Source organism: Podarcis tiliguerta, assembly GCF_965153285.1.
Source record: "Podarcis tiliguerta genome assembly, chromosome: 1".
Lineage (NCBI taxonomy): Eukaryota > Metazoa > Chordata > Lepidosauria > Squamata > Lacertidae > Podarcis > Podarcis tiliguerta.
Window position 1 is genome coordinate 18,061,449 of NC_139534.1, and position 24,940 is coordinate 18,086,388.

General features: G+C 44.4%; 1 protein-coding gene across 3 annotated transcripts in view; it reads right to left on the reverse strand.

The window, feature by feature from the left end:
- Window positions 1-24,940, reverse strand: part of ANKAR (ankyrin and armadillo repeat containing) — a 48,900-nt gene that overhangs the window by 17,140 nt on the left and 6,820 nt on the right. For all 3 annotated transcript variants that reach the window (XM_083405563.1, XM_083405561.1, XM_083405562.1), the window contains 13 exons: window positions 22,514-22,677; window positions 16,033-16,148; window positions 14,791-14,968; window positions 12,026-12,245; window positions 11,211-11,240; window positions 10,637-10,681; window positions 9,024-9,231; window positions 7,137-7,345; window positions 4,977-5,081; window positions 4,417-4,661; window positions 2,947-3,115; window positions 671-912; window positions 307-460 (listed from right to left, as the gene is read on the reverse strand). In XM_083405563.1, coding sequence (XP_083261689.1) covers window positions 307-460; window positions 671-912; window positions 2,947-3,115; window positions 4,417-4,661; window positions 4,977-5,081; window positions 7,137-7,345; window positions 9,024-9,231; window positions 10,637-10,681; window positions 11,211-11,240; window positions 12,026-12,245; window positions 14,791-14,968; window positions 16,033-16,148; window positions 22,514-22,677 — 2,085 coding nt within the window. The remainder of the gene's footprint in view (window positions 1-306; window positions 461-670; window positions 913-2,946; window positions 3,116-4,416; window positions 4,662-4,976; window positions 5,082-7,136; window positions 7,346-9,023; window positions 9,232-10,636; window positions 10,682-11,210; window positions 11,241-12,025; window positions 12,246-14,790; window positions 14,969-16,032; window positions 16,149-22,513; window positions 22,678-24,940) is intronic.

Genomic DNA, 24,940 nt, shown 5'->3' on the forward strand with positions numbered 1-24,940 from the left:
TGGGAGCCTTAACACCGCTTCTGGGCAAGCAGGTCAGGAGGGAAGCATGCCCTTGCCATCGCCCATCCTGCACAGTAGTTTGAGGCGCAGAGAGGGGAGGAGACGGTTGGGGGTAACGAAACTCTTATGTTGGGGGAGGTCCAAAAAAAGACCACTCCCGGATTCTGCTAGCGATTGAGCCAGACATGAACTTTGGGGCTCTTCACTGTAAATAGTTTGCACCAAAATAAAGCCTGTAAAACACAGGTTGGAGTCCTGCCTGGTTACTCTCGAGCAACCACAACAGCCACCTGACAGTTGACTTACCAACACACTGCATTTTATCAGAGGGTGATAGCAGCATATCGATAATAAGGTTGTATCCAATCTGTTCTGCCATGTATTTCTGCTGCTTCAAGGTTTGCCCTGCCAGGGCCCAAAGTGTGGCAGCACCTTGTTCTTTAACTTTCAGGTGAAAAGCCTGCAGATCGGGCAAAATAATAATAATAAAATGTTCCTGGTTATATTTCAAAGCGTTAACGTCTCAGAGGATGTAATCCCAAGCTGACTTCCTCATCAATAAGCTCCGCTGAACTCAGAAGGACCAAGCTACAAAGTTATCCAGTGAGGTCAGATAACAGCCTACTCAGCTGCTCTACAAATCCCAGAGAAAAGATGGGAAAATACTTGCCTTCAGGAGCTTTAAAAGGAATTTGGTCACAGACTTGGATAGAAATCTCATTTGGATGTTAGTGTTCCTTTCAGCGAGTGCCTCAATCGCCATTGCTCCTTTGACTTGGACACTGATTTTCCTTCCTCTGAGAAGTTCAACTAGAGGAGCAATGACTTGCGCATCGGCAATGGCGTTCTGCATTCTGAAATTCCCTCGAGCAAGTTCTGCAATCGCTGCCGAAGCCACAGCCAGCAGCACATCTTTATGCAGAAAAAGATCACGAAACAGTAAGAGCCAGCCACATGTAAGACCACAGCAAATAGCAGCCCTGTTACTGTTTTCGCTGTTATTATTTTTCGTTTCATTTGCAGATCAGAGATTTGATGTAGTAATAAACGTCTAGTATTCTTTTCCCTAAGACAATGCTTGTTAAGCAATACCGCAGGGACGGGGGAGTTCTCATCGGTCCCAACCAGATAGGTCAGTGGTAAGGGATGATGGGAGTTGTAGTCTGACAGCATATGGAAGGTCACAGGTTCCTTATCCCTGCAATATAGGCTCTCAACCGAGCCAGTAAATCCATAATCCATGTCCATGTGTAACCCAAACTTGCTACTTGGGCCTCACCCCTCCTTGATTTGCCCCCTTCCCCTAAAAAGCAGCCTCTCTAAGAAGATCTATCTCTGCAGTGGCGTAGCATGGGTTGTCAGCACCCGGGGCAAGGCAAGTAATTTGCGCCCCCTAACCCGGGGCAAGGCAAGTAATTTGCGCCCCCCCCGCTGCACTGTCCCTCCCCCAGATAGTCCCTTGCTCTCTCTCCGCACCGCACCGCACGCCTGGCACCCTCCCCTCCACAGTGGGCGGCGACCCGGCGGCTTGGATCGGATTCGCACAGCCAGCACTGCAGTGAGAGAGAGTGAGTGAGCCAGGTAGGGGCAGAGAGCTGTGAGTGCGAGCGCCCCCCCCCCCAGATGTTGCGGCCGGTGCGGCCGGCCCCCCCTGCACCCCCACGCTACGCCACTGTATCTCTGTGCTCAGGGCATAGCTGTCAACCGTCCCTTATTTGGCGGGAAACTCCCTTATCCCAGCGCCATGTCCCGCTGCTGTCCCGGACTGATGATGTCCCTTAAATTTCCCGGGTTTCATGCTCGCCCGGCTTGGGAGGGAAGCAGCGGCTTGGGGTTCTCCGCCTCAAGAGAGCGAGCGAGAGAGAGCACACGAGCTGCCGCGTCTCCGTCTCTCCCTTTCCCCCCTCAGGGGCGCGTAGTGAGGAGATGGGTGGTGGCGGGCGGGCAGGCAGCCCCTCTCTTCGGCCGCACTGCTAGGGGAAGCCGGAGGCAGCAGTGGCAGCTGAGGAGTTGGCCTGAGGGAGGAGGAAGAGGAGGGGATGGGGAGGGATGCAGAAGGGCGGCGCTTCAGAGGCCACGCTGTAACTGCCGCATGCCAGGCTTGCGGGCAGCATGGGAGAGAGTCTCTCTCCCTCCCTCTTGGGTGGGGCAGGGCCAATGGAACTCATAAGCTAAGCAAAATCCCTTATTTGGTTGCTGATTCCTTATTTTCGAGGCTGCTGGTCCCTTATTTTCAAATCTGTAAGTTGACAGCTATGGCTCAGGGGCAGACCTTGGTAATATGCCGCCCTGTGCAAGGCCATTCACCGGCTTAAGCTGGGCTTTAGAAAAGAGGCACAAGGTTATGGCATGGTCCTAGGGCCCTCCTCCCACCTTTCCTAAGTCCGGTAAGTACTTGTCCAGCTTTGGGAAGGAGGCAGGAAGAAGAAGAAGAGGAGGAGGAGGTGGTGGTGTTGGACTTGATACCCCACCTTTCACTCCCCTTAAGGAATCTCAAAGCGGCTAACAATCTCCTTTCCATTCCTCCCCCACAACAAACACTCTGTGAGGTGAGTGGGGCTGAGAGACTTCAGAGAAGTGTGACTAGCCCAAGGTCACCCAGCAACTTCATGTGGAGGAGCGGAGACGCGAACCTGGTTCACCAGATTACGAGTCTACCGCTCTTAACCACTACACTACGCTGGCTCACAGGAGGATTCTAGGACCCTGCCAGAGCCCTCACACCTCCTTCCCAAAGCCAGGCAAGCATTTAGCATGCCTGGTGTGACTGCACCAATTGGACTGCCCTATATCTGCCCCTGCTGCACCCCCAGTATCCACCCCTTGCAGCTTTGATGGTCTGTTGCCCTCCTCCAAAAAGGGGGTCCAGGAGAACATGCACTGTGCCCACTCCCCTGTGTATGGATAGCAGCACTTGTGGTTCTGCATTTTGTTCCTTTGCTGTACCTGAATCTGACTGCAAGAAGTTGACAAGTGGCTCGATGCCCCTGGCATCTTTCACTTTCAACTGGTTCTCATGGTTGTTAATGCACATTACTCGAATGCAATTTATTACGTTCACAAGCAGGTCTTCTATGTTGTACTGCAATAGATTGACAAGCGCAGGAATTCCACCCTGCAGGAAAAAGAAAGAAAGAAATATAGTGTCGAAGAAAGCAGCGAGATCCATTCAGTCACAGATACCAAACTGTCGATAGTGCAGACACGACTCTTGTTCTCTGTTCATCAGAAGCCAACTTTGAGAATGTTCCCTCTTTATCTAGCCGCAGTTAGTAAATACATCTTCACCCCCTCTTAAGGCTAACCAGTACTTTTCTTAACCTGGGATCTGAATCTCTTGGCTTGACGTGGGTTCCTAATCCTGGGCTTAGGAACAGAGGAGACTGGTGCTCATAGGGGCTGGTAGGGCAGAAGGCAGGGAATACAGCAAAAGGTGGAGCCAGAGCCAGAGCCAGAGCCAGAAACAGGCAGAACCAACTAATACTGGTTTTGACCCCATTCCCCCTACTGAATTCTACAAAGGCAACACTGAGACTAAGGAGGAAGAAGCTGACTACCCAGTCCTTAGAGTGCCACCCACGGTAAGTAAGGGGCCAGGGAGCATGGTGGTGGCTCACGGCAGAATGTCGGAACAGCTTCCACCACTGAGGAGAACTCTAGTTACTTGTCAGGAATGAGCCAGCTCCAAACGAAGGATTGCAGCCAACTGCAGATAGCAGCCAGGAACAGGGGGGCTTAGATGTTAGCCAGGCAGGGGAGAGCCGGCAGGTGCAGACCGGCTCTTCCTGACCTTGACAAGCAGGCTGATAAGGCAGTAGCTGAGAGCAGGTGGAACACAGCCAAAGCTTGCAGGAAGTACAAATAGGCGCGAAAAGACTCAGAGTCAGCCTCGCAGAACAGGAAGAGGTTGCAGCTGATCCACTAAGTCTGAAGAGTCGGCGAATGGGAGGGCTGCTAGATAGGAAGCAACACAAGAGACTTAAGGGTCGTAAGTTCAATATCTTCTGTCAACGCCGGAAGAAGTCTTCAGAAGGGTCATCTTGTGTAATGATGCCAGAGGCTTTCTCAGAGCTGTCAGAAGCTATCTGTTTGTTTTTGCAATAATTACCTTTTTAATTACCTACGCTTACTGTGTTATCAAGTTGGGAACCTGGACTCCTGACATTACTATTAGGAACCTTAAGCACAATTAAGATTAGTTTCAATGTACCTAGATGATCCTCAGGGTCCCTTACAGGTCTACAGTTCTATGATTCAAAGGAAGAAAGGGGGGGGGTCTCTAACTTAGGATACTTTTAAAAATTGAACACACCTGAAGTAAAAGCAAACACATTTTTTTTTATTATAGTACATTTTAAAAAGGAGGGAATGAAAGAAAATACTAAGGTGTTTTGGTTTTTTTAGGGTTAGGCTTACCTGTTCAGCAATTATAACCTGATTGTTATCCAACTGGGCAATATCATATAAAAGGACAGCACAACGGGAAAGCAATTCAGGTTCATGAGTTGCCAGTAGCTTAATTAATACTGTGATGCCTCCTGCTTCTACAAAAGCTTTGGCGATGGACTCATGGATTGAGATGTTACTTAGAACTCCCACAGTGATGCACTCCAGGTAGATGTTGCCGCTTTTTAACAAGTTGATTAACGAGGGTATGGTACCTGCAGTGCAGAGCCCAAACGAAGGGTCAGTTACAGATTTCTTTCACAAACACAACATCCTGTGAATCACTTGAAAGTTCCCGACTTGTTTAGAAGAGAATAGGAGAATCTGTATGTGTTGGCAGCGAAGGGAAGTAGCTGGTGCACAGGTACTTATATGAGAAGCTCTGGCACTCCGAGTTGTTGTTGGACTCCATCAGCCCTAGCCAGACAGGCCAGTGGTGGGAGGGATTATTGGAACTGTCGTTCAACAGTATCTGGGGGCCCCGACCTATAGCATAAAGACAGCAACATATCTTATTCTGCTTATCTCACCTGCATCCAAAATGCACTTCCAGTAATGATTTTTGGCGAGACAAAGTACTTCCAAACACCGTATGGCCATTTCTTTCCTTTTCTGCTCTTTGCAATCCAGCATACCTGTTGAGAATCCCCATAGCAATCTGAAGACACTTTCTGGTTACCCCAAAGGATGTATCCAAGCTGAACCTTTTTGCAAGAACTCCAGTTTGCAGAATTGTTTTCCGTTGGAGTGTATCCAGCCAATAAATGGCCAGGAAACACATTTTCAAAACTCTGACGCAGCTCTAGGTAGAATGGATCTGTTATGTACTGAGATGAATAGGATCCAAAATGCAGCTGTCTGATTGGCCCTAGAACAATAGGATTCAGAATGCAGCAGTCTGATTGCTCCTAGAACAATAGGATCCAAAATGCAGCAGTCTGATTGGTCCACAGGAGCCACCCAATCCAGGTCCAGGTGGAAGTGAATCCACAACCTGATTGGCCCATAGGAGAATCCCGGAATTAGCCAATCACGTGGGGCCCATTGTGTAAATAATGTATAAAAAGCAGACATTCTGGGGGAACTTCCATTCCTCCTCACCACTATGAGCTGAATAAAGAGCATGAAATCCACTCTCGACTCCGAGTAAATTTCAGAGGGGCAATTCGAGAATGAGGTATCAACAGTGAATTTTTTATTTTTATTTTTTGCATTTTGCCCTGAATGATGGTCAGGGGTGCCGCGGGCAACACTGGCCTCTGTTCCTCTTTCGTTCCCTCCCTTCTCTGATGCCCTTTTGTGTTTCTGCCTCCCAAAGGCTTGCCCGGCTGTTTATTGCAGCAGCCCTGGCTACAAGCTCCCCAGGCAAATGGTGCCTCTGATAGGCACCTCTCTTTGGGGCAGGGGTGGGGCAGTTCAGAGACCAGGGGCTGCAGCTGCCTGGAGGACTCCCAAGGAGAGGGGAGAGGAGGCGAGGCTGAGGGAACACTCCACAAGGGAGGGTGTTCTAAAAAGGGTGAGAGGCTGGCAGCTCTGCAGGCAAGGGGTGATGTAACTGGGCTCCTGAGCCCCAAAGGGTTGCTGCAGAAGAAAATGTAGTCGGTTAAGGGAGCCAAGGTTGAAAACCTCTAGATTATACCATTTCAGGCTACAGTTGGCAGATTTTATTTCTTTTTAATATTCCCTTTCATTAAAATAAAGCTCCTTTTCTACTTGGAGCAAGCTTTCAAAAGAGGGATCCCTCCTCACCATTACCCTGAAGCGGCACAGCTCATTCAAACAACATTTTAGTCTACCCAGGTCTTTAGGACTTGATGGCCAACATATCCAACAGCTAAAACGGTGTGCTTTTATTGTTATTTTGTTTTAGTTTTGGTAGTGTTGCGGTTTAGTCCTGCTGGCCACATAACCCGGAAAGCTGTCTGCGGATAAACGCCAGCTCCCTCGGCCTGAAAGCGAGATGAGCGCACCAACCCCATAGTCTCCTTTAACTGTACTTAACCGTCCAGGGGTCCTTTACCTTTACGTTTACCTCAAAAGGTGGAGTGGGTTAATACAGTGGTGTAGCGTGGGGGTGCAGGGGGGGCCGGCCGCACCGGGCACAACATCTGGGGGGGGCGCTCGCTCGCACTCGCAGCTCTCTGCCCCTACCTGGCTCACTCACTCTCTCTCACTGCAGTGCTGGCTGTGTGAATCCGATCCGAGCCGCCGGGTCGCCGCCCACTGTGGAGGGGAGGGTGCCAGGCGTGCGGTGCGGTGTGGAGAGAGAGCGAGGGACTATCTGGGGGAGGGACAGTGCAGTGGGGGGGGCGCAAATTACTTGCCTTGCCCCGGGTGCTGACAACCCACGCTACGCCACTGGGTTAATAGAAAGCATTTAGTCTGCCAATATTTCCTTGTCAGCCTGCTGAGTCCTATGCTGCCACCATGTGGTAGTTCAAAGTTCCTTCTGACAAATCTGTTATGGTGTGGGGGCTGCTATAGGACAAGTCTTTCCAGAGTTCCCCCCCAGCTTCCTATCCTGCCTCTAGATAATACAGCATCAGATGTGTTATCACTGGGCTATGGGGGCTGTTGCCCCCTCCCGTTGCATCCATGGGCCACCTTGTTGCATCCTTATGAACTGAAACATCCCAGTGAGTCAGGGCCACCTAGAACCACTTTGCAGGGAGACAAACTGATGTGCTTACCAACAAGAGTTTTCCAAACCGGAAGATCGGGGTTGTGCAGCTCAACCAGATGCTTCAGAACCTCCGTGTGAAAGTTCAGCACCGCCAAATGAATGATATTATTTCCTTCGCTGTCCTTTTTCAGCCAGTTGGCTTTGAGAGAAAACAAATGCTGGATCGTATCTAATGCCCCAGATGTAGCCGCAAGCAAAAGTGGGGTGGAGCATTTTCTGTAGGAGAGAGGAGAAACATCACTGCGACGCAGATTAATACTCAGCGAAATAGGATGATGAAATGGATTTTATTTCATATACAGGACAAGACTTGGTCATAGTTCATGGTTAGTCCAGAGAGACTAAACCATTGGGCTGGAGTCATACAAGATGCTAAGCCAAACTATGACTGTAGAAGAGCAAATTGGCTGTGATCCCTTTCCCAAAGAAGAAGAAGAAGAGTTTGGATTTGATATCCTGCTTTATCACTACCCGAAGGAGTCTCAAAGCAGCTAACATTCTCCTTTCCCTTCCTCCCCCACAACAAACACTCTTTGAGGTGAGTGAGGCTGAGAGACTTCAGAGAAGTGTGACTAGCCCAAGGTCACCCAGCAGCTGCATGTGGAGGAGCGGGGAATCGAATCCGGTTCACCAGATTACGAGTCCACCGCTTTTAACCACTATACCACACTGGCTATCTGCACATCCATGTGTTCATGGTAAGCTATGTGCAAGCCAGGGCATTGTTTCTGCAAGTTAGCTGCCAAGTGACAGTAGAATCCTGCACACATCTATTCAGAAGCAAGCCCTACTGAGTTCAATGAGATTCACTCCCAGAAAAGTAGATGAAGAATTGTGGCCAAAAACGAACAAATAAAAGTATACACATCTCCCTATGTTCTCTAATAAGGAAAGCCCTATCATGTTCATTAGGCCTTGGTGAGATATCGATATATCATCCAAAACTGGTCTGAAGTCCATATCGTGATATCAGGTTCATTGTTTTTGACCTGGCAATATATTGCAAATCACGAAATGTGTTAGGGCTGGGCAATATATCACTCAAAACTGGTTTCAAGTCCGTATCATGATACTGGTTTCATAATTTCTGACCTGGCAGCATATTGCGGATCTTGATGTGTGCATGTGCGATGGAAAAATCACAATGTGGGGAAAACCGTGAAGCCAGACAATGCCTCTACATAGCTCCATCCTTATTTCAGACATCATGATATATTGGTATATTGTGATGTTTAACTGGGGATATATCACAGTGTTGAAAACCAGATACTGGCCAGCCCTAATGTTCATTGGGATCTACTCACTGGAATATAGGATTTATTGTTATTTTATCCTTCCAGACAAATTGCATGTAACAGAAATGCAGTTGAGCTGAACCGGGCTGTGGTGGGATAGTTTCTTTGCCTGCCTATCTTGCTCTCTTTACCTTCCCACTTTGCAACGTTGATTGCTCTAAAAAGGACTCTTATCAAGGATTCCAGGCTTGAACCCGGAACATGAAGGTGAATGTTGGCCTAGACTACATTCTTAGGCTATCTGAAGGTCCTCCACGCTCCCAGTAGACTCTTCCAGGAGGATTTGATTGATATGGGACAGTACACCTTTAGATTGATTAGAAGTTGACATAGCAAACATTTCAAAACATGATCACACCCTAGAATAGCCTGTTCCCTTGCAGTCAAATGTAAGACCAGATAGTTATGTAGCCAGCTGATGGGCACATTATGAACCCTTGTCTCAAATTGATTGACCGAAGATTGGGCAATTTGGTGTTACATTATGCATAATCACTTAGCTTCGAACTCTGAAACTTGACAATATTTAGAGTTCCTTACTTGAATTCCAAAAGGAAACAAGGCGGCGTAAATTCCCATGCTGTTTTCTGCTTACTTACTCATTTCGTGTTTCAGACTCTAACGAAGCTGGGTGTTTTCGGTAGAGAATTGTGAAGCAGGTAACATTGTCATAGAAGGCAGCGTAATGTATAGGCAGCCACCCATGTTCATCAGGTATTTCGAAATCTGCTTTTAAGGCCAGGAGGAAATGGAGGGCTTCGACGGAGGAGCACTGAGCTGTTAGGTGCAAAGCAGTGGGACCAAAACCTGACAGAGGGAACAAGACGCAATAGAATGAACTACACCGGGGTCAGCAACCTTTTTCAGCCGTGGGACGGTCCACCGTCTCTCAGACCATGTGGTGGGCCGGACTATATTTTGGGAAAAAAATATGAACGAATTCCTATGCCCCACAAATAAGCCAGAGATGCATTTTAAATAAAAGCACACATTCTACTCATGTAAAAACACCAGGCAGGCCCCACAAATAACCCAGATATGCATTTTAAATCAAAGGACACATTCTACTCATGTAAAAACACGCTGATTCCTGGACCATCTGCGGCTTGAATTTAGAAGGCAATTGGGCCGCATCCAGCCCCCGGGCCTTAGGTTGCCTACCCCTGAACTGCACAGACATGGTACACTTCAGCTGGCAAAATTTAAGGCAAAGCCCCCAATGATTTGAATAATTATTTGCTAGTTTTATACCAGTGCTGTTTCTACACCACTCCTTTATTGTTTTATGTGTACAGTTGCACCTTGGTGGCTGAATGCCTTGGAACTCATATGTTTCAGCTCCTGGATGATCGTAAACCAGAAGTGAGTGTTCCGGTTTTCAAACGATTTTCAGAAGCCAAACATCCAGCGCAGCTTCTGTGGCTTCTGATTGGCTGCAGCAGCTTCCTCCAGCCAACCAGAAGCCACACTTTGGTTTCCGAATGTTTTGGAAGTCGAACGGACTTCCAGAACGGATTCTGTTCGACTTCCAAGGTACGACTGTATATGTATGTATGTGTTGAATTTATAGCTCTTTTCTCCAAAAAGCTCAAGGTGATGTCTTTGCTTCTCCCCCCCTCGTTTCAAAACAACGACAACCCTATACAGCCCTCTTCAAGCAATGCACCCTGGGTATTAACGATTTTAAGAAACAGGAAACAAACTTGCAAGACGTTTTCGTCTTGCGAAGCAAGCCCATAGGGAAATTCGTCTTGCGAAGCAACTCAAAAAACGAAAAACTCTTTCGTCTAGCGAGTTTTTCGTCTTGTGAGGCATTCGTCTTGCGGGGTACCACCGTAAGTTAGGTTAGTCTGAGAGGCAGGGGCTCGCCCAAGGTCACCCAGTAAGCTTGAAACCTAGTCTCTCTAAGGTCCTAGTTTCACACTCTCACCTCCCCACCACGCTGAATTTTCACAGAATCAATATTGTTTCTCTTTCCAGCACTAGAAAAATAGCATGTGAATTTATCAGATTTTTTAAAAAGCATTGAACATGCCATGCATTGTAGCATTCAAAATGGAAAACATAGCAAAATCTCTGCCCACCCCTGAATATGAACAGCATATAGCCCAGCCTTAGTGGAGAAAGAAAGAGAAATCAATGGCAACAAACTAAATAATTTTCATCAGTGTAGACTATAAAAAAATAATGCTGTGGTTTTTTTGCAACTCACCACTTTTCTCTCCTGCAATGTCCTTATCTTGGAAGCTCGTTGTTCCTGAAAGAAAGCATATTTATTTAATCACTCCAAGCATGACATCCCTACATGTGGGTGAGATATAGAGACATAGGTTCTTATTTTAAGATTAATTATATCATAGGTTCCAAAGCTATTGGCTATGCAGAATTTTCAGTGACGAAATACTATCGACTTCAGTGCAATCAATCTTTTTAATTATTATTATTTTATATATGTGTGTGTTTACAATGTAATCTCTGTATTAAATTTACTCCCGGAACAAAATTACAAAACTGCAACATGCTTAATGGATTCCGAAGAGATTTTCTTCCGAATGGGCTTACCTGTGCACCCCTTAATGGCAAGAGCAAAGCTCCCACTAACTCAAATATTTCATTGAATGAACCGTTCTAGTTACACTACAGAGCATTATCTCTTAAGGTACAGAAGCTGCAAGCCTTTGCCCTTAAACTTATAGCCCCTAGTTTTCCTAAAGCTAGCACAACTTTATTTTGTATACTTAGATATATTACAAAAGTCAGAGGACAACAAATTATTTATCACTTACCCTTTGGATCAGATTTCTGGGGACGTTTCCCTAGAAAAAAAATGTATTTATTATGATTTGGCTATTGCATCTTTCTTTCTTTCTTTCTTTCTTTCTTTCTTTCTTTCTTTCTTTCTTTCTTTCGGTATACACTATCCTGCTTCTCACTCTAACGATAAAGGCCTCCTCCAAACAGTTATTTCAGAGATGAAGAATCTGTGGTTCTCCTCTCCAGATGTTGATGGATTTCAGTCTGCAGGGCCAATGGTCAGATGATGGGAGCTGTTGTCCAGCACAGCAGCATATCGTGGGTTGCCAATGCCCAGGGTGGGTGGGCACGTATGCCAGGCGGGGGACAGAGACTGCTGCTCCAGCCCAGCGCCGAAGCAACCCCCCACTAGAGCCAAGTGGGACCACATTGCTCTGCCTTCTCGCCCACACAGGTATCTGAACTGGAGTCGGTAACAGGTCAGATGAGGGCTAACAGTGATGTCTGGAGCAATAAAGTATCTCACACACTTCAGAAAAGAAAATTGGAATCAAGTGGGATCTCCACAAAGGTGAACGAAGGCTTCCTCAAACTCAGCCCTCCAGATGTTTTTGGCCTACAACTCCCATGATCCCCAGCTAGCAGGACCAGTGGCCAGGGATGATGGGAATTGTAGTCTCAAAACATCTGGAGGGCCAAGTTTGAGGAAGCCTGATTTAGATATCTCTGGTTCTTGCACAGAGTCTTTTCTACAACCAAGAAAGGGGACAGGGGAGATGCTTTCCTTGTGGGAAGGACCCCTGGGAATTGTGACTCTAATAACTTCTCAGCATATACTATTTCTTACCTTGGCTAACTGGGATGCTGCGCCTCTGGTTGATTGTCAGATATGATTTAATCAGCTGGCATATGATGGGCACACGGTTGTAGATAGCAGCATAGTGGATAAGACCGTAGCCATGATCGTCTGAAAGAGCAAGGCTGGAGAGGGATGTCTTGCGGCAGAAGGTGAGGAAGATAGCAGCCAACCCTCTTTCAGCAGCAGCCCTCATGCCAAATGGCAGGCTCTAAATGTCACACGCCCAAAAGGCACATAGAAAAACAACAAGAATAGGAATACAGTGATTTTTCACTCCAGCTACTTTGATTTGGGCTGTGCGTACCATGCCCTGAAAGAAAGAGAACAGTTAAAACTCTGTACCAAGATAAATTGACTCCTGAGGCCAGCCGACTGCGGAAAGACACAGGGTCTCTCTTATTCTGCATCGCATTATATAATTTTGTACTTGTTCTGTATCACGCGTTCCATCCTGGCTCGTTAGATTGAATAGGCAAGGATGTATACAGGCCACTGAAGTCTTGGCCCCAACCACTGGATGCCAGTTTCAGTACAGTGGTGCCTCGCAAGACGAAATTAATTCGTTCTGAGAGTTTTTTCATCTTGTGAATTTTTTCGTCTTGCGAAGCACCACTGTGTATTGACGGTTTCCCATAGGAATGCATTGGCGGTTTTAACAAAAAGGCGCAAGACGTTTCGTCTTGCGAAGCAAGCCCATAGGGAAATCCGTCTTGCGAAGCAACTCAGAAAACGAAAAACTCTTTCGTCTTGCGAGTTTTTCGTCTTCCGAGGCATTCGTCTTGCGAGGTACCACTGTACTCAAATTATAGGGGGAAATGTAGAGAGGCCCTTAATGGAATCTTCAAGATACCCGCCTCCCTCAACAAATTGTAGCCAAATTATTATCCTGCCAGTGGCATGCGGTCAGTGGACTAGGGGGACTAGGCTAGTCCCCTAAATGTTCCCAGTAAATTAGAGTATTAAAGTATTAATACTCTGGTGCCTGCTTCTCAAAGCCTGGGAAGCTTCTGCCCAGCTTAAGGTGGAAGACATGATGCTCTGACCACGTCCAAGACTCCTCCCATCACGGAGGCAGCATCCTTCTCAAAGCCCAGGAAGCATCTGCCTGGCTGTCAGGGACTGGGCAGATGAAGAAAAGTGGTGGTGACCACCAGGAGTCTTCCAGAGAGGATGAAAGGACATTTAATATAGACCTCCATGTTAGTATTTTTCATCCTCCAATTGCTGTTGGATTCTGTGATCCACACTGTTTACATTCCATTCTTCTGGAAGTGTGAGAACGGAAACTCAGCACCGCATTTCCGTTCTCTGTGCTTTTGTTTTAGGCTCTTTGTTCTGTCTCCCGGACAGACAGGATGTTTGTGTGAGCTGTTGTTATTTTCTTTATTATGATTTGGTTTGATTTTATGTATAGCAATAAAATTAGCGATGCGACATACTTCCGCAGCCAAGCTTTCGTTTACTCTGCTGTTTGCATGCTCATATGAGCAGATCTGAGTCGGACTGCTGCCGAACTCTTCATGAGAGTCTTGTTATCGGAGGGAGAGGCCTCATACTCCAGAAGTGGTTTGGCAGAGGGCACACTCCAAAGGAAGATGAGGGCAAAAGTTGGGAGATAACGGGAGATGAGGAGGAGGATTTTGAAAGCATTCAACAGGCAAAGCTTGGGCAGCAGTTGAATGAGACGCTGTCACTGGAGTGTCTCCCAGAAAACGTAGCTGCCCCCAAAACCAGACGTTCGCTGAGGATAGCAGAGAAGAAAGCTCAAAGACAAGCGGCCCTGACCAGTCAGAGGCAGGAGGAATCTGATAAATAGGGAAGTAACGGAGAATGGGCTGTTTGGGCCATTTCCACTAAGGCTGCCACCTTTGCTCTGGCAAAATACTGGGCAGGGCAGGGTGGGGCAGAGAGAGGCGTTGGAGCGATTTTCTTTTCCACCTGGTGCATAAATGAACTCAAAGCAATCTGTGACAGCCTAACAGGATGGCCCCTCTGGAATTTGTCACATGCACAGAGACAGATATGCATGAATTTGTAAATCTGTCTGAGTTTTGCTACCTGTAGCTTAAATACATGACTTTTCACACATCCTTTTACACAGATAGATTTAGAGAGGAGCCCTAACTTAGCAGAGACAAGGGGGGGGGCAGGGGAGCGGAAATACAGGACAAACTGCATCCTGTATTGAATCAGCACAGGACATAGTACGATCCTGTATTATACAGTGTTATGTATTCTGTTTTTGCCTGAGCTTGAGTCTGGACTAAGGATTTTGAGTTCCTGTGTTCTGATTCGATACATGATATCCAATCACAGAACATTTCAGGATTTGGGCCTCTGCCATTGGCCCTTAAACTCTGAGTCATGATTCGCAGCTTGGAAGTTTAGATAGCCAATCACGTTGGGAGTGGGAGTGGCCCAAGCCTTCAGAAATGTATACAAGCAGTTGTTTGCCCCTGCTGTCCAGTTCTATTAGTTCAATAAAGGTTCTTGCTGTTATCGCTGTTTCTTGCCTCGTGGGAACCTACGCTTCATACAGGGTGGTTGGAAACCTTAAATTTTCCACCTGGCCTGAGAAGCAGGGCAGGCGGGTTGACTCCATCCACAAAAGCTGCTCTAACTGGAACGAAGCATGATTTTGAGCGACAGAGGGAGAGGAGCAAAACTGTTCTGAAAGTGCTGTTAAAGGAAGATGACCATAAATGTGGTGGACCTCACAGGGTCCAGTCCCTTAAAAAAAACAAAAGCCATACCTTGCATTTAATAGCCTTCTTATAGCCAAATCTTTTCTTGAATTGGTCCATTGCTTGAATATCCGTTAATGGAAGCCTTTTGGGTTTAAGTGTGCTTACTACTTCGTTTATGGCTCCCCACCACTGGCTCTTAAAAAGCAGATAAAATGGTTCAAGTTCGATCCCGATTACATAATAGCTGGAAAATGCAGGGGGTGGGGGGAACACACACGCACAGTAGAAACTGGAATATTTTAACACATTATTTCATAGCCTATATTTCACAATGCCTGTAAAGTGAGCCTGAGAATCTTCTGAAGGTAAACAGTGTTTCTGTGCGCTGCTCTGGTTCACCAGAAGCGGCTTAGTCACATAGCTGTCAACTTCTCCTTTTTTTAGGGGAAATCCTATTTGGAATAAGGGAATTTCCCTTTAAAAAAGGGAAACGTTGACAGCTATGTTTAGTCATGCTGGCCACATGACCTGGAAGCTGTACACTGGCTCCCTCAGCCAATAAAGCAAGATGAGTGCCGCAACCCCAGAGTCGATCCTAATGATCAGGGGTCCCTTTACCTTTACCTTTTAGTATCTGGGCACTGTAAAGATCACTGAAGTGTATGTTTCCCTAAGCCTGAAAGAATGGAACCTAGGCATAAAAGATAGAGCAAAGGTAGTTCTGGGGGCTGGGGGGGGGGAACACTTGATAGAGTAGAAGTGCACTGTAGGCAAAGTCGGCCCTCCAGATGTTTTGGGACTACAACTCCCATGATCCCTAGCTAACAGGACCCGTGGTCAGGGATGATGGGAATTGTAGTCTCAAAACATCTGGAGGGCCAAGTTTGCCTATGCCTAGTTTAGACTAAAGGGCTAACAGGAAGCACAAAAAATATGATTGTGTCATGCTTTATGCCAGACTGGATTCCATCTACAAGATTTTCACTACGTGGCTGGATTCCCTTTATTATAATGCACAGTGGGCAAAGAGCTGTGGTCAAAATAATTTGTTTTTTAAAAGCAGCAAAACTCAATTCTGCATTCAGATTAAAAAATCTCGATGAATAAATAATAAACATCCATACTCAATCGTCGGTATGTCTTTTAGGCAAACTTATTTCTAATCAATTATTATTGCATACTGTAACATCTGCTGCATGTACACCAGTGTTTGCTGGCACTTATGTATGAGCCACTTTTTGACTCTCAACCATTAACCAGTGTTACGTTCCCAAAAATTCAATCGAAAGCATCTCACGTTCTCTTTACCTCTTGCCTTGAAAATCCATTATTGGTATGGGGTAATGTTCTCTATAGGGTGCATCTGGGTCCAACAGTTGAGCGAGGTGATTTGCTGCACATGTATGCATTTCGTCATAGGCAGCCTACAATTAAAAACAACAGACCCTATTTATGCTTGCAAAGCCTTTAAAACTTCCTGTATTAAGGCCAAGCACTGCTTTAAGTAGTTAAAGCATCTTGTCAATTTTTTTTTTTTAATAAATATTTTATTCGATTTTGCATAAAAGACGACAAAGCAAAACAAAAGCAACAAACAATACACCAAAAACATACAAAATTACACAAACATAACATACTACAAACAACAGAAATAAAAACAATCTTATCTTCATATTGATCTTGCATTAACTTGCTTCTCTGACTTCCCCGAGTCTCCCTTCCCTGTATTCCAATTCATACAATTAAACAACAAATCCCTTCCCTCTGTCATAATTAACCTCCTTTCTGATTTGAATGTCTTAATATAGCTTATTCAATGCTTAGAACTTAAGATGTTGGGTCTTCTGATCCTTAAAGTTTTGCTCCAATAACCTTATACATTCAATCTGGTGTTATTTTAACATTCATTAATCTTGTAGTGTTTCTGTAAATAGTCTTTAAATTTCTTCCAATCTTCCTCCACCGTCTCTTCTCCCTGGTCTCTGATTCTGCCAGTCATTTCTGCGGATTCCATGTAGTCCATGACTTTCATCTGCCATTCCTCCAGCGTGGGTAATTCTTGTGTCTTCCAATACTTTGCAATAAGTATTCTTGCTGCTGTTGTGGCGTACATAAAAAATGTCCTGTCTTTCATACGTACCTCTTGATTGACCATGCCCAGGAGAAAGGCCTCCGGTTTCTTCGGGAATGTGTATTTAAATACTTTCTTCAGTTCATTATAGATCATCTCCCAAAAGGTCTTAATCCTTGGGCATGTCCACCAGAGGTGAAAAAAGGTACCTTCAGTTTCTTTACATTTCCAACATTTGTTATCGGGCATATGGTAAATTTTTGCTAGTTTGACTGGTGTTATGTACCATCTGTATATCATTTTCATAATATTTTCTCTTAGGGCATTACATGCCGTAAACTTTAGCCCAGTGGTCCATAACCGTTCCCAGTCGGCTAGCATTATGTTGTGACCCACATCTTGTGCCCATTTAATCATTACTGATTTCACTTCCTCATCCTGTGTATTCCATTTCAGCAGCAGATTATACATTCTTGCCAATATCTTAGTTTTGGGTTCTAACAATTCTGTTTCCAATTTTGATTTTTCCACCTGGAAGCCAATTTTTCTATCCAATTTATACGCCTCCATTATCTGATGATAATGGAGCCAATCACGGACTTTACTTTTTAATTTGTCAAAACTCTGCAGTTTCAATTTATCTCCATCTTGTTCTAGTATCTCCCAATATTTTGGCCAATTGGCCTCCATATTGAGTTTTTTGACTGCTTTTGCTTCCATCGGAGATAACCACCTTGGGGTCTTGTTTTCAAAGAAATCCTTATATCTAATCCATACATTAAACAATGCTTTCCTGACAATGTGAATCTTAAACATTCTGTGAACTTTAACCTTGTCATACCATAAGTAAGCATGCCACCCAAACGCATTATTGAATCCTTCTAAATCCAGTATATCTGTATTTTCAAGAAGTAGCCATTCTTTCAGCCAGCAAAAAGCTGCTGCTTCATAGTAAAGTTTCAAGTCTGGCAGGGCAAAGCCTCCTCTTTCCTTTGCATCTGTTAGTATTTTAAATTTGATTCTTGGCTTTTTGCCCTGCCAGACAAATCTGGATATATCTTTCTGCCACTTCTTGAAACAGTCCATTTTATCAATAATCTGCAATGTCTGGAACAAAAATAACATTTTTGGCAATACATTCATCTTTATCACAGCAATACGACCTAACAGTGAGAGTTTTAGATTAGACCATATATCTAGATCTTTTTTTATCTCCATCCAACATTTTTCGTAGTTATCCTTATATAAGTTCCCATTTTTTGAAGTCATAATAATTCCCAAATATTTCACTTTTTTCACCACTGTCAAACCTGTCTCATTCTGAAACCTTTCTTTCTCTTTTTCTGTTAGATTCTTTGTCAAAACCTTAGTTTTTGTTTTGTTGAGTTTAAAACCTGCTAATTGACCAAACTCTTGAATCAGTTCTAAAACCCTCTTCACACTGGACTCTGGCTCCTGCAATGTCAAAACCAAGTCATCTGCAAATGCTCTTAATTTAAATTGTTTAACTCCGACCTGTATCCCTCTTACCATCTGGTCCTTTCTAATCATATTCAGCAGCACCTCCAGGACCGATATAAAAAGCAGAGGGGAAATAGGACAGCCTTGTCGTGTTCCTTTTTCTATTCTGAACTCTTCAGTCAAAACATTGTTAACAATTAATTTTGCTTTTTGTTCAGAATAGATTGCACCTATACCATTTTCGAACTCTTGGCCTACCCCCATACTATGGAGATTCTTTTTCATAAAGCCCCAAGAAATGTTATCAAAGGCTTTCTCCGCGTCCACAAATACCAAAGCTGCTTTTGTGTTTATTCTTTCCTGTAAAAGTTCCAAAATGTCAATTATGTTCCTTACATTATCAGATAGGTGCCTTCCTGGGAGAAAGCCTGCTTGGTCCTTATGAATCTCCTCCACTAAAACCCTCTTTAATCTTCTAGCCAAGATGTCAGCAAAAATTTTATAATCCACATTAAGTAATGATATAGGCCGATAGTTCTTAAGTTGATGTTTTTCCGATTCTGTCTTTGGTATGAGAGTCACAAAAGCTTCTTTCCACGTTTCTGGTGTCCTTTTCCCCTGTAATATGTCATTACATATATCCTTCAAGGGTTGAATTAGCCAGTCTTTCATTGATTTATAATATCTTGCCGTCAACCCATCAGGTCCTGGGGACTTGCCAAGTTTCATATTTTGGATGGCGCTCTCTACCTCTTGTTCTGTTATCCTACAGCTCAATTTAAATTTACTTTCTTGAGATATTTCCGGTAGCCCATTTTCTTTCAAGAATTCCTCCATATCTGCTTCCTTCTGTGGTTGTTGTGAATAAAGCTGTTTAAAGTATCTATGAAAGGCACTCCTAATTTCCACTGGGTTCTGAATAATTCTTCCTTCCTCTTCTAAATTTATTGTATTCATTTTCTGTCTCTTCTTTATTTGCCATGCCAATAACTTTCCACATTTGTTTGCTGATTCGAAAGTTCTTTGTCTCATTTGTCTAACCTTCCATTCAATCTCTTGATTTATCATTTGCATATATTGTACTTGATATAACTTTATCTCTCTCAAGATTTGTTGTGATTTTGGATTTGATCTCAGTCTTTTTTCACCTTCCTTAATCTTTTCCAATATCTTTTCTCTTTTTTCCTGTTGTAATCTCTTCTTGAGTGCATTCTGTTGTATCAAAAATCCTCTCATAACAGCTTTACTTGCGTCCCATACAGTTCTTTTTTCCACCGTAGTGTTTAGATTTATCTCAAAATAGTCTTTCAGAGTTTTCTGGGCCTTCTTGGTTATTTCCTCATCTCTAAACAGAGAGTCATTCATCCTCCATCTGAAAGGACCAGTTGGTTGTAAGTTCATTACCATCTTTACAGCATTATGGTCGGAGTAAGTCTTTGGGCAGATTTCTCCTTTTTTTGTCTTTGGTGCCAGTCCTCTTGTGATCCAGATCTGGTCAATTCTTATCCATGTCTTTTTGGCTTCAGAAAAGAAGGTTCCTTCTCTTTCTAGAGGATTTTTGGTTCTCCAGATATCCACCAAGTCCAGGTTATCAGTCAGTTCAAAAAAGGTTTTTGGTAGTCTCCCATCTTTGGTGACTACCTGCCGTTGTGCCTTGTCCATATTTGTAGAAACAACTCCATTCATATCTCCCATCAAGATCACATTGTACTCCAGATAGTCCATCAATGTCTCATGCAACTTTTTGAAAAATTCCGATTTTCCTTCGTTCGGTGCGTATACGCCAACAATCAGATATTTCTGTCCATGGTGTTGAATTTCAATTGCCAAATACCTTCCTTGTTCATCTTTAAAAATTAATTTTGGTGCTAGGCTCTCTTTTGCATATACCACCACTCCTCTTTTTTTAACTTTGTCCGATGAAATAAACTCTTGACCTAGTCTTTTATTAATTAGAATTTTTCTATGGAGCCTAGTTACATGTGTTTCCTGTAAACAAATCAAGTCCAATCATCTTGTCAAAGATCGCATCTTGTCAATTTTCAGTAAAATATGCAGGCTCAAAATCTGCTAAGAGCTGAAAAACCCAATGGGTAGAGAAACTCAAGTTCAAATCCTGTCTGGGCAGTGGCGTAGCGTGGGTTGTCAGCACCCGGGGCAAGGCAAGTAATTTGCACCCCCTAACCCGTGGATTTGCGCCCCCTAACCCTACCCCCCAGATGTTGCGCCCGGTGCGGTCGGCCCCCCCTGCACCCCCCACGCTACGCCACTGTGTCTGGGCACATGGTGGAAACAGGTTTTTAGTTTCATAGAATCAAAGAATCAAAGTTATTTGACTTCCAACCCATAACATGTGAGGTTACAGTTCTACAACAGTCCTGTTCTTGCTGAATTTCATGCTGAATTCCTTCAAAGTAAATGCTCTTTAAAATAAAATAATACAGATAGAAATAAATGTATTCTCTTGTAAAATACATTTTCTTGAAACAAATCAGAACTGAAGGGTGGTATTGAACTAAATTTTGCTCAGACCCATTGGCATTCATGAACACGACTAAGTTAGATCCATTCATTTCAATGGATCTGCTCTGAGTAAAAGGAAGTTGACTATCACTCCCTACAATTTACCTTTCATGGTGTCATTTAATAATTATGTACGCACTTTAAATATGTTTATACTGCCTTTGCATGAGAATGACACCAGGGGAATTTACAATGCTGATATTAAAAGCAATTAATTGCAATAAACAGTAACAATAATAAAAAAACTAGCAGACAAAATGGTAATCAGATCTAAAAGGTGTAAAATGCTTAGAGAGTCCCTTTAAATCTCTGAGAGGTTTTTGTTGTTGTTTTCGTTTTGCTTAATGCCTGAAAGAATGTAAAGTTGCTACTAGGAGAGGATGTGCATGTTTTCCATCATGGGGCCACCACAACAAAAGGCCCTTCTTGCCATATGCCTAAATAAAACAAGGAAGGTGCAGAGAAATGGGCCTCAGTGGATTACTTCAAAGTGCAGGTTGTTTGATATAGGAGAAGCTGCTCCTTTCACCCATCCTAGGTAATAATAGTAATAATAGTAATAATAATAATAATAATAATAATAATAATAATTTATTTATGCCCCTGGGTAAAGAAATGTAACTCTAGATAGGCACTCTTCTTTTGTCCTATATGAGTGTCCAGCTTTACCTGCCAGTAATTTCTACATGTACCGTTGCACACCACACTGGCCCCTCTCCATGCATTGAGGGAAGGGCCCCACAATAATCTTAATTTTATTGTTTATATGCTGCCTATCTGACTCTGGGCAGCTCCCAACAAAGTATTAAAAGCACAATAAAACATCAACCATTAAAAACCTTCCCTAAACAGAGCTGCCATCAGATATCTTCTAAAAGTTGTATAGTTATTTATCTCCTTGACATCTGATGGGAGGGCGTTCCACAGGGCGGGCGCCACTACCGAGAAGGCCCTCTGCCTGGTTCCCTGTAACTTCACTTCTCGCAGTGAGGGAACTGCCGGAATGCCCTCGGAGCTGGACCTCAAGTGTCTGGGCAGAATGATGGCGGTGGAGACGCTCCTTCAGGTATACTTAGGGCTTTAAAAGGGAGCACTAGTACTTTCAAGCGGGCTCCAAAGTGAATTGGCAACTAGCCAAACCGTTTTGACATTTTTCTGAGGTACCATCTGAACAAGAAAGTACCAAGGGAAGCATCCAAACCAGCTTCAAAGGTGGCCCCAGATGGAACATTTTACAGAAATCTGAAAAAGAGCTTACCAGGGCATAGATGACTGGTTAGATGGCCTGTTTTCTGGAGAGGTTGTAGCTGCTGAACCAGACCCAGCTAGTGGTAGGACGAGTTTCTGTGGTAAGGAGACTTAAGGTGGTGTCCATGCTACATCTTTAAAGCACATTTGAAGCAGATTCTTTCCCTCAAAGAATTCTGAGCACTGTAGCTTTACCTGTCACAGATTTACATTTCCCAGCAAATCCTAACATTATCTACAGTGCCCAAAATTCTTTTGAGGGAGACTCTGCTTTGAATGAGCTTTAAAAGGTAAAGTGCGTATGCAGTCTTCATGAACTTCCCATGACAAAGGAGACATGCCAAGCTGTAAAGCTGAACCTTCAGTGGGAGCAAATTATTATTTTCCAGAGCAGGTGGAATGTAATCCCCTGAAGCTGTAAATCCCCACCCCCTACAATCTCTCCTTATCGCAGGCTAAATTATTTCGAAAATGCCGATTTAGTACCTTAATCTCATCTGAAAGGTCTTCAACTGAAGGAGTACCAACATCATATTCAATGCCACCGTGGAGATGGAAATACTGATTCTGGGTGTATACAAAATGCTGGCACTTAAAATCTGGTCCAAGCAAAATTGGAGGCAGTTCACGTTCCGTTTTGACTTTGTCGTCTACAAAAAGGAAGAACTGGATTTTAACACAAAGGAGAAGGCAGCTGCCAGTGCTCTCGGCGAATGACATGAATGAATGACATTACTAATAATATAAAATTATATGCCCAAACTTTAAGCAGCACTTTCAAAAATGCAGATTTCCCGTAGTTTCGTCACATAATAAGGACTGGTTGGTGTCAAAAGAGTATGGTATGTAAGAGTTCCCTGGGAAGAGGAGTTGATTGTTAAACCACTCTGTATCTCCATGAGAGGGACGCGGGTGGCGCTGTGGGTTAAAGCCTCAGTGCCTAGGGCTTGCCGATCGAAAGGTCGGCGGTTCGAATCCCCGCGGCGGGGTGCGCTCCCGCTGTTTGGTCCCAGCGCCTGCCAACCTAGCAGTTCGAAAGCACCGCTGGGTGCAAGTAGATAAATAGGGACCGCTTACTAGCGGGAAGGTAAACGGCGTTTCCGTGTGTGGCTCTGGCTCGCCAGAGCAGCGATGTCACGCTGGCCACGTGACCCGGAAGTGTCTTCGGACAGCGCTGGCCCTTGGCCTCTTTGAGTGAGATGGGCGCACAACCCTAGAGTCTGTCAAGACTGGCCCGTACGGGCAGGGGTACCTTTACCTTTACCTTTTATCTCCATGAGAGGAACGTGGGTCTCCTCACAAAACCCTTCACAAACTACAATTCTGATTATTCTTTGGGGAAAACCATGGTCATCTGAAGTGGTATACTATTGCTTTAAATGTATGGTGGAGATTGAGCCATAGTGTACTCTTTTGACATTAAGATTGGCATTTTGGATTAAGAAGTAGTTCCAGTTCAAGTTCATGAGGAACAAATTCCACGGGGACTGGTTCCCTTTTATTTCCTTTATTAATTCTTGCCATAAGGAACCCCAATCAACAGTTATTCATTCATTTGGAGGGGGTCTGGTGCCTTAATTTTAGAAGACCCTCCAAGTATCCCTATTTTCCAGGGATAGTCCCGGATTTACAGAAAACTGACCCAGTTTCTGATCTGATCCTGGAATGTCCTGCTTTTCCTTAGGATGCCCCTAGTGTCATCAGAGAGATGTTTGAGGATCTGGAGTTATCCAGCCCCTGAGCCATCTGAAGGCAGCCCTGTATAGGGAAGTTTTTAGAAATGTTTTATGTTTTTATATACGTCGAAAGCTGCCCAGAGTGACTGGAGCAAGGCAGTCATATGAGTGGGGTATAATAATATTTCTACCCCACCCATCTGGCTGGGTTTCCCCAGCCACTCTGGGCAGCTCCCAACTGAATATTAAAAACACAATACAGCATTAAACATTAAAAACTTCCCTAAACAGGGCTGCCTTTAGATGTCTTTTAAAAGTAAGATACTTGCTTATTTCCTTGACATCTAATGGGAGGGCGTTCCACAGGGTGGGAACCACTACCGAGAAGGCCTTCCGCCTGGTTAATAAATAGTAGAATTATTATTATGGAAAAGGACATCCCTGCTTTTATCAGAGAAATGTTGGAGGGTACGTTTCAGGTGCATTGCCTCTTGTATGCTTTTGTTAACACAAAATTTCATTTGTTTTAGTCCATTGCAGGGTATACAAGCATGTCATGTCGATTGCCTGGCTTTTTGTTTTTGTTTACTAAGCGTTCCTTGCATTTTTGCTTACTTTTCTTTATGCTACTGTTGTCTAAAGTGGATTGTGTGTGATGTATCATTGCTGGTTGGACTGATTGTAAAGTTGTTTGTTTGTTTGTTTGTTTTGAAAAAGTGGTTCTAGTTCTCAATGAGCTGTTAAACCTGAATCAGGACTGTACCATTTTAGACAACTGGTAAGGGGCTCGTGAAGGGATGCGGGTGGCGCTGTGGGTTAAACCACAGAGCATAGGGCTTGCCGATCAGAAGGTCGGCAGTTCAAATCCCCACGACAGGGTGAGCTCCCGTTGCTCGGTCCCTGCTCCTGCCAACCTAGCAGTCTGAAAGCACGTCAAAGTGCAAGTAGATAAATAGGTACCACTCCAGCAGGAAGGTAAACGGCGTTTCCGTGCGCTGCTCTGGTTCGCCAGAAGCGGCTTAGTCATGCTGGCCACATGACCCGGAAGCTGTACGCCGGCTCCCTCAGCCATTAAAGCAAGATGAGCTCCGCAACCCCAGAGTCGGTCACAACTGGACCTAATAGTCAGGGGTCCCTTTACCTTTACCTAACGGGCTCGTATGATTGTTCTTACAGATATGGCCTATAACTTGTTCATGGATTAAAAGCAATCTCTCAGCAAAAGGATAGAACATAG